Here is a 16052-nt window from a genome sequence, read left to right on the forward strand (position 1 = left end):
CGCAGCTCGCCTCAGGAAGGTTGAAGTGCACTGTTCAATCTTCTCTCTTGTCTCTGCTCCAAACCATCAGCTACTTTGCTAAGGTTCTGTCCTTTCAGCCTCCTTCTGGACGGGAGCTTCTGTAAAAAGCTGGCTGCAGTTTGCCATCTTGGCTCTGCCCCCAGAATGGCCATTATTAAAAAGTAGGAAAAAAAATCCATAGACTCTGGCATGGATATAGAGGAAAAGGAAACCTTATATACTGTTGGTGGCACTGCAAATTAGAACGACCTCTACAAAAAACAGTATGGAGAGTTCTCACTGAGGTAAATGTAGACTTACCATTAGATCCAGTAATTCCACTTCTGGGTATATACTCAAAAGAAATGGAGTCATTTTATCAAAAATATACCTGCATTCAAGTGTTTATCACGGCACAATTCATACTTGCAAAGATGTGGAATCACCTAAGTTCCTTGCACTTCATAAATGATAAAGACAATGTGGTATGTTTATATATATACAAATATAATATATTTTATATATTATAAAAGCATATTATATATATACATATACATAACATATAATATATATTATGTATATATGTATTACTTATAATATATATATATATACACAAATAATATATATGAGTATATATATGAGTAATACTCCATGGTGTGTATAAAAAGAAATAAAATAATGTCATTTGTGCCAATGCAGAGGGAACTGGAGACCATTATCCTACATGAAGTATCTTAGGAACTAAAAAGCAAATACCATTGGTTCTCATGAATAAGTGGGAGCTAACGGATGGATACACGTGGGCACAAAGTGATATAAAGAATATGAGAAACCAAAATGCAAGGAGGGGAAGAGAGTGAGTGTGAGATAAAAACTTACCTGTCGGGAACAATGGGCACACCAAAAATCCCTGACTGAAGCATTATATAAGATACCTACGTAATAAAAACACTTGTACTCCCTTATATCTCTTGGTATTTTTATGATGCTCATCAGCTAACAATCTTGAGTTCCCCCACAAGAAAATAATACTGGTCCCTTTTGGAGCCATTAATGGTAGGGCAAAAAATCCTTGTATTATACTCTCACATAAACCTTAGTTTTTGGACATACAATTCTACATTTGAAGGTATTTTTTTTTAATTTCTATAAATATTACTCAACTATCTTCTCATATCTAGTATTGTTATAGAAAACCCATGCACCCATATGATGCTTATTTCCTTAGAAAAATTCTGCTTTTTCTTTTTGGAAATTTTAAAAATTATTATCCTTGTGTTTAATGTTCTTAAATTTTACTACTATTCATCTAGATTTGTCTTTTCTTCTCTTGTTACATACTTGCTATATCCTTTCAATTGTAGGATAATTAGTTATTATCTAATTATTCTTTAAACTATATTATATCTTTCTTTAATCCTGAGAAATTTTCAATAATTCTTTCTTTGAATGTATTTCCTATAATTTTTCTAATATTTTATATAAAAATTCCCAATCACATAAAAAGAATCACACAATGAAAACTCAATGTAAACATCTCTTAGATTCTATCATTTTTTAATTTGTCACAAAATTATCACTCTATCTCTCTACCCATCAATGACTTCAGGCTTTTTATGTATTTGAAAATAAATCACAGACATCAGCACACTTCCTCCAAATACTTCAGCATACGTATCCTTATATAAAAATACATATTAATGTTTCTTTAGATTTGCATTTTGCCTCTTTAGACAAAAAATTATATACAATGAGATACACAAATTTCAGTAATACCATCCAATGAATTTTGACAGATGCATAAAACTGTGTCCTAGACCTAGATCAAGATACAGTCCATTACCATCACCTCTGAAAATTCCTTATGCTCCTTTAACAATCTCCTCATCCAGCCCTATCCTTGGGCCCACAGATGCAACCTTTGTGATTAAATAATGTTCCACCATAAATTAGTTTCGTGTATCTGGGTTTAAGATAAGTAAAATGATGCAATATACATTCTTTTAGGTCTCTTTTCATCCAGCATGATTACAAAATTAACCTATGTTGCAACATATGCTGTTACTTTGTTCCTTTTTGTTACTGAGAAATGTCCCAATGTCTGAATGCTCCACTGTATGACTGTATGGCTTGTTATCTGTTCTATTGATGAACTGGAATCTTTTCAATATGGTTCAATATGAATAAACATAAACCACCATTTTCTTCTTCTACCAGCAGTGTGTGAGAATTTCAAACACTCCACATCTTTACCAATCTTTGATGTTGTTAGTCTTTTGAATTTAATAGTTCTGTGTCAAGTGACGCTCATTGTACATTTCCTTGAACATTAACCCTATGAACACTTTTCCAGAGTAGATGGAGAATTCTTATATCACCCTTTGTGAGCTGTCTACATGAATCTTCTCTTTATTTTAACTTTTTAATCTTTTTAATTTTTTATCTTTTCTATTTTATCTTTACTATTTACTTCCTACATGTATTTTTTACTTATGGGAATTCTTATATCACCTTTGTTAGCTCTACATGAATCTTCTCTTTATTTTAATTTTTTATCTTTTATTATTTAATTGATATAGCTTTGTTGCCAGCTCTTTCCTACATGTATATTTTACTTCCCAAATTTGTAAAATGCATCTTGTCTATATATTTTAGCATCTTTTTTCAAAAGAAGATGTTTCAAAATACAAAATTTTTTGTTTGTTTGTTTGGGTGGGGCTGGGTTTGAACCCGCCACCTCCAGCATATGGGGCCGGCACCCTACCCTTTTGAGCCACAGTCGCCACCCTCAAAATACAAATATTTTGATGAACGTAAATAATATTTTAATCGTAATAGTCTACTTTATCAATTTTCCTATTATGATTACTGATTTCCATATCTTTTTTTTTTTTTTTTTTGAGACAGAGCCTCAAGCTGTCGCCCTGGGTAGAATGCCATGGCGTCATAGCTCACAGCAACCTCCAACTCCTGGGCTCAAGTGAGTCTCCTGCCTCTGCCTCCCAAGTAGCTGGGACTACAGGCACCCGCCACATTGCCCGGCTATTTTTTGGTTGCAGCCATCATTGTTGTTTGGCGGGCCCAGGCTGGATTTGAACCCACCAGCTCAGGTGTATGTGGCTGGCACCTTAGCTGCTTGAACCACAGGCGCCAAGCCTGATTTCCATATCTTAAGAAATATTTTCAGAACCCCATTTTATGAAAATACTATCCTGTGCTTTCTTCTAAAGGCTTATACATTGAGTCCATGATTCACCTCAAATTAATTTTTGTCCATGATGTGAGATAGAGGCCAAGATCTTTTTTATGTGGCTATTCAGTTGCTTCACACCATTTGTTGAAAAGACTTTCCATTCCTCATTGGATTGTTGTGGTACATCTGTCAAATATCAGATACCTATATAAGTGGCTGTCTATTCCTGTGTATAGAAAGTGTTTTGTTCCATTGATCCATTCATTAGTCCACACTGTCCTGAGTTCTGCTTTATAGAAAATCTTGAAGTCTGGTAATTTATGTTCTCCGATGTTTATCATTTTCAGGAGTACTTTGTATAGTCAAGATTCATTGCATTTTCATATCAGGTTTTTATATCAACTCGACAATTTCTTCTGAAAATCTTGGTCTCATTATGAATGGAATGTTGCTGAATGTACAGATCAATTGGGGAAGACCTGACATCCCTACCAATATCCAGCCTTCCCATGCCTGAACTGAGACGCCTCTCAGTTTCCTCATATTTGCATCCATTCCCCTCAGCAACATTTTATAGAGACACTTCATATCTTTTGTTAAATAAGAATTTTAAGTTCCTAAATTTCAGAAATTCCTTTTGATTGTAAATGAAACTGTGTCTTAAATTTTATTTTCCAGTCCTCCTGGAGCTCATATAAATGTTCAAATGTTGACTTCCATTGTACATATTCCTTAACCACTTTTCTATCGTTCTTCTCATGATTTCATCCTTTTCAATACCTTCTGATACGCTCATACCTGCCTTTTAGCTCATTAGTTATTTTTCAATATTTGAAACATCTATTAAGTTCTTTTTTCCCAGCTATTTTGATGCTCAGTATTTCCAGTGGATATGCCTTAAACTCTTAGCTCCACTAACCCTGGTCTTTTTACAGGTTGCCCCCTCAGTTGTGAACACCCCGCCCAGGGGAGGGTGGAAGATTGGCTTTAAAGTGACCTTCTGGTGTCTGACATCTGGTTTTCACTTCTTTGTACCATCCTCCCCCCTTGGGTGTGAGCAGAACCTGAGACTTGCTCTGAATCAATAGATTAAAGCAAAAGTAAAAACACGTATCTTTTCTCCTGACTCTCATCAATGCTTGGGGTAGTTATACCTAGTTTTCACTATGCTAATAGTAAACATTCTTAGCGTTTTGAACTGCTTTTCCTCAATTGTTATTATGGCTGAGCATTTTTCACCTTTATTTGCCAGTGGGAATATATTGTGCTCATTTTGCAATTGATGGGGTGGTTGTCCTGTTTTGACCCTTTCCCTAAGAACTCACAGCTTAGCCAATGTGCTGGACAGCTCCCTCTGAGTGTGGCCCCTCCCTCAAGGACTAATGTCTCCTCATTACTAGCGCACCATACTCTTCTGGGCCTGGGTGGATCCTGCTGAAGCTCTCCCAAGAGACCCTGGGGGCCAGGCTCCTTTATGATGGTCACTAAACTGCTTCCTCTTATCCCCCGGTGTCATAAGCCAGTGGAGGGTGGGGGGCTGTTTGGCTCACAAAGTGTCTCCAAGATGGATAACCAGGTATAATGTTTGGTTGCAATACAAACAGCTTAGTTCCTATTGTTTTACACCTGGTCTGCTACCCTTATTCACGTTAACTTCATGCCCTGGCAGGCATTTGAGTTTTGATGCAAATCATTGCATGCTACAATGAAAGCACCACTGTCCAACAATTTCAGAAGATAAGGGTTATCGGGCTCATTTGTGCCACCAGCCATGGAATCTTGAGTAAGTCATTTCACTGATCAGAACCATTCTCTTCTAGCATGAAAGTAGAACTTAGAGATACTTTCCCTGCCTACCGCATTGTTTTGAAAATCCAGTGAAAGAATGTACAAATGTGCGGTGTTCGTGTTTTCTTTTCTTCATCTTCTTCTTCTTCTTCTTCTTCTTTTTTTTTTTTTTTTTTTTGGTGCAAGTACCAAGGATACTACATGATGCACTAAGTTTTCCCCCTCGCCCTGAGTATTGGTTGTAGGCAGGAACTGAGTGAATATACTCAAGGCGGTAAGAGAGTAAGAGTCTTCACCAGACACCTTCAGTTTAACGTAAAGGTTTGTGGCTTATGGACAAACACAGACCCTTGTGCCTTTCTGAGAACTGCCTCGTGAAAACTCGGATAGAGCAACAGGTATGAAATACAAATGTATTATTTGCCTACATTTACTGTAATAAAGTACATGCAAGGAAATAAATGTCAGGGTGAGGAGTGTACGTCAGAAAGCAACCTCAGCTGATACAAATGCATAATTATGATTTGATTTCAAAAGTGCAAACATGACCTGAATTAATGCACCTGCTGTTAGTCCAGATTCCTATATTGTGGAGACAGGAGCAAAAGTAGGGTCAATTGTGAAAGTTGGAGAAGGCACGCCAGGGCAGGGAGGCCAGTCCAGGCAGCTGTGCAGAGGGCTCTCAGGGTGAGGCCTGGGCCCCGGTCAGGACTGCAGGTGAGGGCTGTGCTGGCTGCTGGATCTGATCACAACTGCCAAGGAGAGAGAAGCACGTGGATCCTCCTGTCGTCAGCAGAGCTCTTCAGTGAGGTGGGCTCAGGGAGGGCTCTGTGCCTCTGCTCAGCCGAGCTCCAGCCAGAAGCCTTGGGAGCAGAGGAGGCACTGAGCTGCAGCTGCTCCCCAGCTCTCTGGCGGCAAGCTGGACTCCCTCCTTCTGCTGCAGGCACAAGGACAGTGACACTCAACCCTACCTGAGCCATGCCAGCCAACCTCACAGAGGGCAGCCCCAATTCCGGCGGGACCACACAGACACCGGCTCCTTCCCTAGTGGCTTGCACTGACACGGTGACTTTCACTGAAGTGGCGGAGGGAGAGGAGTGGGGCTCCTTCTACTACTCCTTTAAGGTAAGTTCCCTGCCTTCCACTCCAGACGCTAACTCCAAATAATGAGAGGGGAGGAACTTCAGAGAGCCAGTTAAAGTATCATGGCCAGTATTGTGAATGGACATTGTTTATTTTCTTTATTGACAAGGATTAAAAAAAAAAAAAAAACCTGTTGAGCTGAAGCGGCAAGCTTTAGTGTACAAAGACCTACATTGTAATTTCTCCTAATACAGGTTTTTTTTTTCTTTTTCCTTTGGCTGCTGCTGAAAATGTGTGAATTGTGAGCAATATTTATAAATGGATGATTTTTATTTTCCCCTTTCCTTAGGCAAAAGCACTTTTAATTAATCCTATAGTAGTACTTGAAATGTCTGTTTCTCTTACGGGTTAGAGCTGTGAGGTTTTTGCTAGGAACACCAGAGGTGTATGTAGAAAGCCTAGGTCTCCTGGGGCAGTGACTGACAGAATGAGAGATGTAGCACTGAGCAAGGCGGGAGGGACTACGTTTTTTTTGTTGTTGATCCTTTTCATGAAACATCAGTGAGAAATTGATTCTTTGACTGTAGTTAGTGGTGCCACCATTTGCAACAAGTTGCCTCCTGGAACAAATGAAAAAGTCAGAGTTTGTTGAGTTTCATCTTCAGAGTGTCCCGGGGCCACATTGTAAGAAACATCTTTATTAAGCTGATACTGTATTGTCCCCTATTCTGCAGCAAGATCTTGGGGATAGGAACAAGCCAGGCATCTGGAAGACAATAGTTTTTTGCTTCTTACAATTGAATGCTGGGTGTTGGGTTATTGCACACACTGCCCAGTGCTATCTTTCGTCAATGCAGTGATTCACAGGTCTCACACTGCTCCTTTATACCAAAAAAAGAAAACGCATCAAGCAAAATTCTAGTAGTTGCTGTATTGCTATTGTTGTTGCGGTTTAATCCCTTCAGTGTTCTTGAAGTGATCTGATTTTTACATACGGAGTTAGAATTACTGTGACATTCACTTCTCTTACTTGCGAACGCTCAGAATAAAACTTTCAGCAGGGAGCTGTCCGGGGAATCAGCCTTGCACTCTAGAGCTGAAGAGAGTGCAGCTAAGCTGAGCTTGAACATGTCACCTGTGGCTGCCGCAGGCTTCTGTCCCTGAGAATCCCTCCTCATGCTGCATACGTACACAGCCCTAGTGCTCGGCTCTGAAACACAGCATTGAAAGTGAAATTAGAATTTGTTGCTGCTTACTGCTGACTGCATAATCCCCTTTATGAAATCAACCTGCAGATCCAGAGATTCTATCTCGGCAGGCTTTGTGCACCCAGGAAGCACAGGGCTCCATTCACTGGCTGCCTGTGCAGCCTCATTGATCTTTACAGAAGATGACAGCAAACAGAATGAAGGGAGACTGACCATGGCAAGGGGGATAATAAGCAGCCATGAGTGAGTTGTTCTGAGACTCAGGTCATAAACAGTCTCAGCTGAAATCTTATTTACATTTTTTGAATACAGCACCTAAGGGGACTTTTGGAATGTGTGAACAAATCCTGGCTCGCTCTCTACAAGTATTTGTCCTCTCTGAACTAGCAACATAATCTCTAGGCACTAAAAAGAATCACATCATCTTTATCTCATTCCTATTGATGTGTTTGCAGCCAAACAGTAAGACTGCTAGACAAAGAGAGAAGCAAAAAGAGAGGAATTATGTCTTGCCAAGAGCTGAGACCGTTCTGCCTCATTTTTTGAGAGATAGATTCACTAAAACATAGTGATTTTCCTTACACAGCAATCAGTGGTGCTGTTTGTGGTGACCTCACTTAAATTTCCTAGTGTAAATTTTTTCAGCAGTGCCCTGGGGGTACAAATGGTTTTCATGCACTATTGATATATAAACAGTTCTGATGGAAAGTCTTGTTCACTGTGAGGCATTTTATCCCATGTATTTCAGAAGAAGAAAGTTAAAACTCTGTTCCTTTATCACTCAAATGTGTCCCTTTAATCCACTTTGCATTTACCAAAAGCAGTAAAATAAGCATGATAATAAAAATGATAACCACAGTAAAAGTAGCAGAAATAACAGCAATAGCAGTAGTTCATTCACTCTTGGCATTCTTGGTGCCAAGAGTCTTATCAAGAGTCCCTTAGCATGTGAGCTCTGTGAAATATCTCATTTAATTCTCACAACCTCCTGGTGTAGCTTTCCCTCTGGACCAGCCTCCCATCTTCATCTGTATTTATTTAAATTCTACCCATTCTTTAAGGTTCAACTTGAGTTAATTTCCTCCGGGAAGCCCTTCTTGAGTCATCCCTCCTTTTGAATTTTAGCCATCATGGACTGGACCTCTCTTCTTGACATATAATCGAACTCTGCCCTAACTGCTGTTTCAGTGTGTGTTAGGTAAATGAGTTACAGTCATTAGACTCTGAGTGAAAAAAATGCCTTGTTTTCTAATTCCCCCCAGCCCCCAGCACCATGCTAGGCATAGTCAATAAACATTTACTGTATAACTGAAGTGTGGTGTTTTTCTGTCAATTGCCAACCTTTTGTCAGGATGGGCAACAGAAAACTTGCTTTCTCTGTGGGGGCAATGAGGGGAGAGGGTCTTGTGAACCATAGTTCTACCCCTCAACCTCTTCTTTCCCTGGTCTCTACCAGCTGAACTTACCCAGTTCCCACGATCAGCTCATCCCTATCTTGTTTCTAAGCCACTGGTACCAAGGTAAATTACATCTCCCACTAGGTGGGGTCTAGAATTAGTTGCGGCACCTGGAGCTTCTCTCTAGTACCTGGTTTAGTCCTGGGGAATCCACAACCAGCATGCTGCAGCCTTACCTAGTCTCAGCTGCCCTGTTTTAGCCAACACCTGGCTTCTACCTTAGTTTCCTACCTCTCCTCTGAACCCCAAAAGCTCTCTTGTTATCCCTTTCTAATTCTTACCAGCATCTCCTTCACAAGTTCGGAGCCTTTTCCTTCCTCCTGTCTCTATCCCTAAATCCTAGCTTCTATTTCCACCACTCTAACCTACTCTGCCGTCTAAAGATCTTGGGAAACAGTGAGGAAATGGAGGGGAGGGGTGAGTGCACCTTCCCCACCCTCTTATCATGGGTTTTGTGTGACTAACCCTGTATGATCTTGGGTTCAAAGTTCTCGACTCAGACCCTGGTGGGTTGTTTTGTTTTGTTTTGTTTTGTTTCTGTCCCCAGTTTCTTAGACATTCAAGGTCACATCCGCCTCCGTTCCTCAATTCCTAGGCCCCAAGCTTAAAGAATCACATGGGCTTCAAAAACCTGCCAGAAGTTTTCAAGGAGGGTGGGACCTAGGAAATCAGAAATCCCCAGCACCACTTGAAGGTAAGACTGTGCAAATGGAAGATGGATACAAACCCTTCCTACAAAAGCACTTAATTTGGCTTGTGAATTCGCTGGTGATGTTTCCTGAATCTCTGAGTCTTGATGAGAAACCCAATTAGAAGCAACTGGGAGGGATACCTGTCTGAATTAGCAAATTACCTGAATTATAAAATAATGCAAATGAAACTCAGTTTTATTATTCTTAGGTGAGGGGAGAAACACAAACCCAGACTGCTAAATATCACCTAATGACAATCTTTTGTTGAACCTACTTCAGTGGGTAGTTACAAATGATATGCGATTAGTCTAACTATTGTTTATATGCAAATGGTTGCTTCTCGTGCCTCAGGGTGATTGGACACAGTCTGTTCCCTTTGTTTATACATCCGCTCTTCCAAGGGGTCTTTTACTGTTAATTTTCTATCATATCCTTCCTCCATTAATATTAACAAAAGCAAATTTAAGTTCAACCCCTGTCCCAATTATCTCACACTATACTTCTGCAGGAGCTCAATTTAAGAAGCTTAAGTAGACTGTGCTTGTTCCCAACAAAGCACAGTTGACAACTCAGGTTGACAACCCATTTCTCAGACCTCGTTCTGCAAACTGTCAGCATTTTCACCCATGACTGTCATCTCAATTTCTCTTTGCCCACTTGCCTGCTTCCCCAAGCCCACTCTCCTCACCCTCCCCACCTCTCCAAGGCTTGCTTGTCTCCCTTCCCGCCCTGGACTCAGGACAATGGCTGGGATACTCCTCCTGGAATCCAGGAGGCCTCAGTCCCCGGCCTTTTAATCTATTTCCTGCAATTTGCAATGAGCAGTCTTGCGTTTACATTGCTTATTTTTTATCCCCTTCTAATTAGTCTCGCTCGTATGTTCAATTTGAGTTTCTACAGCTGAATACTGTGACTGTTTCTAAGGGAATTACTACTAGTTTTGCTCAGTTAAACAACTATTAAAGGCCTGACTCCTTCTCCCTTTTCTCCCCAGACCTAGCACTGCACCTTCCAATCCCCCAGCCTACCATGCAGCCTGTCCAATTTCACTCCATGTAAATGGAAAGGCACAGGATGACATGTAATTTCCAGGTTATAGACTCTAGTGTGTGTAAAAGGAAATTTTCCTCAATTAAATTTCTCTTGGCATCACTAATACAGCTGATGGCAGGAAACATAATCTTAGTTAATCTAAGGTAAGCCCAATCATTGCAGGGCATGTCAACCTAAGAATAGTTTTTACATTCTTTGGCTTTGAGAAGGCATCTAACCTCTATGGCTTGCGTTTCTATAGGGCATTCCTGGGGGGGGGGGGAGGGTATAGGAGTGGTGATGGAGAGGGTTTAGTCTAGTGAGGGACCTGGGAAAATTGGCCTTAGCTGAAACAAGGCCTGTATGTCCCTCAGGCATAGTCATCCTTATTCTGGACCCTTGCTTGGGTCCCCATTTGGGCCAGGTTGGGGTCACACTGCTTTCTCCCTCCAAGTACATAGTGTTCAAATCTCCCCCTCTCAATTCAGGCTAAATTTCCACATCCTTTACTAGAATGGAAAATCCGAGCCTCCCCCTCACTTCTGAGCAGCAGAAAACACAGTGGTGTTATCTCTGGTCCTTTTCCACCCAAAGTAGCCATCTACACTGTACAACTCCCACCTCAGAATAGCTGGGGAAATCCGGGAGGCTGCCCTTCCTCAGCCCATCACAGTAAGTGGACCTCAGCAAACTTTCAGGCCTGTGCTCCCTGAAGTGAGCAGGGGTTCTCTCTCCTGCTTTTTGTGTTAACGCCTGGAGGGGGGCAATCCAACACCAGCTCATTGGTGGGTGTCTGAGTTTTCCCACAGCTGTCCTGGAATACTGCATCCTCGTAGCACCCCAACCCTCTGTCTCCCTCTACCTCCCTTCTCTGTCACGGGGAAACTGACTAAACAGTGATCCTCCAGATGTGTTATTCTGGGCACTCTGAATGCTGGAAAGACACTTTGTCTCACAACAGACAGAAGTCATTTCTCTTCCAACTGGTTATGATCCCTCTCAGGGAGTACTGTGAATGCTCTGAGCTGACACTTTTCCCTGCCTGCCTTGATGGAGCAGAGGTTGGTCCCTAAGAGCAGTGTGATGGGAGCTGGGGCTGCCTGGGCTGGGGGAGGTTGTTGTCTGTAGGAGTGGGAAGGAGAAGCACATGTATTAAAGCTTCAAACTGTCGCTCTGCCATCCTTGAAATGATTTCCTGTTGATAGAGTAAGAATGTTTCAAGCCTAGCACTCAAGTAGATAAGAAATCTCACTTTAGTTTTTGGTAACTAAACTTAGCTTCTCTCTGGACCTCTCAGTGCAGCTGATGGCAGAGCAAGCAGCTCAGTCATCCCAGGTAAACCCAGACTTGAGCTTGCCCCATCACTTCAGTGAGGCTTTAGGCAGAAGTGTCCAACCGGAGGTCCATGGGCTGAAGGCTGATTTTGTGAGGATTTTTTGGCTTATCTGTCACATCAGAAATCACAAAAAGTATGCCCAGACTTTTTTTTTTTAATTTTTTTTATTTTTTGCTAGTGTTTGTGTATTTAATGTGCAACTCAAGACAATTCTTATTCTGTCAATGTGCAGTGAAGATAAACAAAGTGTGGGCACCCCTGCTTCAGAGCCTGACTGCTGGGCTCAAATCCCAGGGCCACTCCCTTCTAGCTGTGTGACTTTGAGTAGTTCACTGCTGTCTGTGCCTTGGTTTCCACGTTCAACAAGCAATAAGTGTCCTTCAGTGGGTTGCTGTGAAAAGTTAAATGACACAATGTTTAGAAAGCCTTTAAGAACAGCAAGTGGCCCAGAGTAATAATGCAATATTAGCTATTATATTCCCAGGAATTAGTCTCTTCTTTCTTTTCTCAAAGCTGCTATGGAAAGGGGAAAGGCCAACATTATCTATACAGAAGCGGCTTCTAAACAGACTCCAAGAGACCACTGCAGGCAGAGGCTCTTCAGAATGGCTTTAATATGCGATTGGTCCTCAAAATCAGGGTGGGGTGGGGTGGGGGGGTAAGGTGAGCTATTTCTTCTCTTTTCTTTTAAATCAGATCATGAAAAACTGCAGAATAAGATATAGATATTTAGGGAAGATCCCATTTCTTGCTTTATCACCCTGATATTATATCTAACTATTATCCAGGCAAGCTTAATGGCCCACTGCATGAAAGGCCATTTGCAGAGAAGAGAAATTATGCCCCACCCAGAGAAAGAAAGAATCGGCTGCTTCTGTGGCAAAAAGATTTTCCAGGCCACAAATGACAAAATCACCCAAGGTCGTGATGAGGTTGTAGGCAATAATCAAGGTTCTTGTTTTCCCACTTAGGCAAGACCGATGGCTGCCTAAAAGTGACGGATCTCTCCCTCTCGCCAGCATTTGATCGTTTGCAATGTGACTGCCAATCATTACATTTGAAGCTTCTGTCATCTCTAAGGGGATTTAAAATAGCATTTTTTAAAAGTAGATATTAGAGATGTTAAAGGTGCAATTTCCTAAAAGAAAATAAATTGATAAAATAAAACTTTAAAGAGGAAAGGAAAAGAAAAGAAAAAAACCAATTCTAAACTGATTTTAGTCATAATCATTCAGGCCCAGCAGAGTACAAACCTAATTCCAAATCTCTGTGGTTTAACACACCCCAGGTTTATTTCTCTCTCACATCGCAGTTGTAAGCAGGTCAATGTGTAGCTACACTTTCTTGGCCAAGTGCTTTCCAAGGGAGATGGCAAACTCTTATTGCCTCTTATGTCAAGTCATCCAAAGTGACACAGGACTTTAACTCACTTCCACTGGCAAGAGTTAGTTCCCTGATGGGAATGGGAAATGTGCCTAGTGTGGGGAACGTTATGCATGGCTTCGAAGCGTTCATCCCCACCTTCTACAGGCTAAAACTCAATTCTCAGGCCTGGCCTACTAAGTTTTCACAGTGTGACCTAAGCATCCCTTGCCCCTCTCCTCACATCCTGGACCACGTTGCAATGAGTGTCTCATCATAGTCCAGGAGCAGGAGTTCTGTTTACCTTGTTGGCAATGCCTTTCTCACACCTTTTCCCTCAGTTATCACTCTAAACTCAGTCACCCTTTCTTTGGTGAAAACTTCAGATTGGTTTAGTAGTTCTGCATCATCATTATCCTCATGTACCTAAAGCACTTGAAATATCTGTGCTACATAATTCATTCCCCGCCTTATTGAGGCAGAATCTCACTCTCTTTCCCTGGGGACAGTGCAGTGGCCCCATTGTAAATGATCCATCTGTTGACAAACATGTTTGCCTCCATATATACACACACAGGCATGTACACACACGTATGTACAGTCGTGAGCATGTACACATGGGCACACACAGAGATAGAGACACACACAGAGGCACACACAAACCCTAGATGTCACTCTCATACGTCTGTAGGTCCCACTGCCACTAGTATAGCACATGACACAGAGCAGATGAATGGTCAATAAATATTTTGTTGAATGAAAGAGCATATCAAGGGTGGTGCCTGTGGCTAAAAGGAGTAGGGCACTCGCCCCATATACCAGAGGTGGTGGGTTGAAACCCGACCCAGGGAAAAACTGCAAAAGAAAAAAAGAGCATAACAAGAAATAAATCTTAGTCTAACAAATTTATTGCCAAGGTCTCAGTAAGTTCATGGAAAGGACTTAGGGTAGATTTGATCTTAATTCTTACTCACTGAACATTAGATTTGAATTTTAAAGGTGCCATACATAATTTGGGGGTTATTCCTGACACCACAGTAAGACATGTTGAGAGAACACATGGACGAGCCTTTAGAACTGAAACATACAACATCCAAAGCCCCTCTCTTCCCCTTCCTATTAGGGGATTTCACATCCCAGTTCTTGGGACCATCTACCTCTGAGCCCCAGGAAACCAGGCAGGTATTGAGCAAAGCAGGACATCGACATTTACACATTCACATCTGAACTTTCCATATGTGTCCTGAGGCCTGATTATAAAGCTCAGCCACCAAGAGCTTCTGCAAAGGGTACCACTCATTGGATAAATGGATCCAGCCCTGTTCACTAGAATTCTCACTCAGGAAGTCACCTGAGATTCTTCTCTTTAGACAGTTGTAGAAGATTGTTGTGTCGGTCCTGTGAAGAGTGAGGCTTCAGCTGCTTTCTCTGGGTTGAAGCCTATCCTAGTACTAGGGAGCCAAAGAGGATTTATTACTGTCTTAAGGGACTAGTTAATTAATGTGATAATATAATAAATGTTATTAAACATTTGTTAGAAATCCTAACAATTATGGATATACACATAAATATTTCTTACTCTTATTCAATTTAATTAAAATTTTAAAATTAATATCATGCCTAAAAATAAGCCAAAGCATGAGGATGTGGAATGTATGCTTATAAACTATCTTCTTTCCCTCCCTACTACAATGGGCATCCTTTCACCCTGCTAAGTTGAGAATGACAGATTGGTTTGACTAAGTAGAGTCATCCCTTGGCATTCATGGAAGATTGGTTTCAGACACCTCTCAGATACTGTTATCCATGGATGTTCAAGTCACCAATAGAAAATGGTATAGTTTTTGCACGTGACCTATGCAAATCCTCCTGTATACTTCAAATTCTTTCTAAGCTGCAAATAATACTAATATAATATAAATTCTGTGTAATCATGGAAGAAGTCCAAGTGCCCATTGACCCACGAATGGATCAATAAATTGTGGTATATGTACACCATGGAATATTATGCATCCCTAAAGAAGGATGGAGACTTTACCTCCTTCCTGTTTACATGGATGGAGCTGGAAAATATTCTTCTTAGCAAAGTATCTCAAGAATGAAATAAAAAGTATCCATTGTATTCAGCCCTACTATGAACTAATTTATGGCTTTCATAGGAAAGCTATAGCCCAATTATAGCCCAAGAATATGGGGAAAGGGGAGAGGGAGGAGATGGGAGGGGAGAGGATGGGTAGAGGGAGGGAGATTGGTGGGATCAAGCCTATGGTTCATCTTACAAGGGTACATGAATCTTTCTTAATGTAGAATATAAATGTCTTAACACAATAACTAAGAAAATGACATGAAGGCTATGTTAACCAGTTGGATGAAAATATTTCAAATTGTATATAAAAACTGCACACTGTACCCCATGACTGTATTAATGTACACAGCTATGATCTAATTAAGAAAAATGAAAAGAATTTATATATGTATATAAATGTCATTTATAAAAGGAGTATTTCACTAAAAAAAAATAAATTCTATGTAAATAATTGTTATACTGCATTGTTTAGGGAACAATGACAAGGAAAAAATGTCTCTACATGTTCAGCACATACACAACCATCTATTTTTCTCCTAATATTTTCAATTCTTAGTTGGTTGAATCCACAGATGAGGAACCCACAGATGCTAAAGGTGGGTTTGAGGGTTCTGAGGCTGCAGGTGACTTGAACTCCAGCAGCTCTGTCCATTGGGAAGAAACAAACAAGTGGTCCATAATTACTTACAGGCTGGGCACAGTAGCTCACATCTGTAAACCTAGCACTTTGAGATGCCAAGGGGGGAGAATTACTTGAGGCCAGAAGTTTGAGTTATTCAGCCTGGGAAACCTGAATAAACCCCATATCTACCAAA

At 40.8% G+C, this 16052-nt stretch overlaps 1 protein-coding gene across 2 annotated transcripts in view; it reads left to right on the top strand.

Moving 5' to 3' along the window:
- The first annotated feature begins 5793 nt into the window (after positions 1 to 5793).
- The window catches only part of NPSR1 (neuropeptide S receptor 1), a 194482-nt gene continuing 184223 nt past the window's right edge, over positions 5794 to 16052 (top strand). Inside the window, exons 1-2 of one of the 2 annotated variants that reach the window (XM_003788578.1) lie at positions 5794 to 5824; positions 5861 to 6106. In XM_003788578.1, coding sequence (XP_003788626.1) covers positions 5960 to 6106 — 147 coding nt within the window. In that variant the 5' untranslated portion in view covers positions 5794 to 5824; positions 5861 to 5959. Of the gene's footprint in view, positions 5825 to 5860; positions 6107 to 16052 lie in introns of those variants that run through there. The other variant, XM_012804358.1, reaches the window with a different exon arrangement.

Source organism: Otolemur garnettii, unplaced genomic scaffold (genome assembly GCF_000181295.1).
Source record: "Otolemur garnettii isolate 467f Iridium unplaced genomic scaffold, OtoGar3 scaffold00028, whole genome shotgun sequence".
NCBI lineage: Eukaryota > Metazoa > Chordata > Mammalia > Primates > Galagidae > Otolemur > Otolemur garnettii.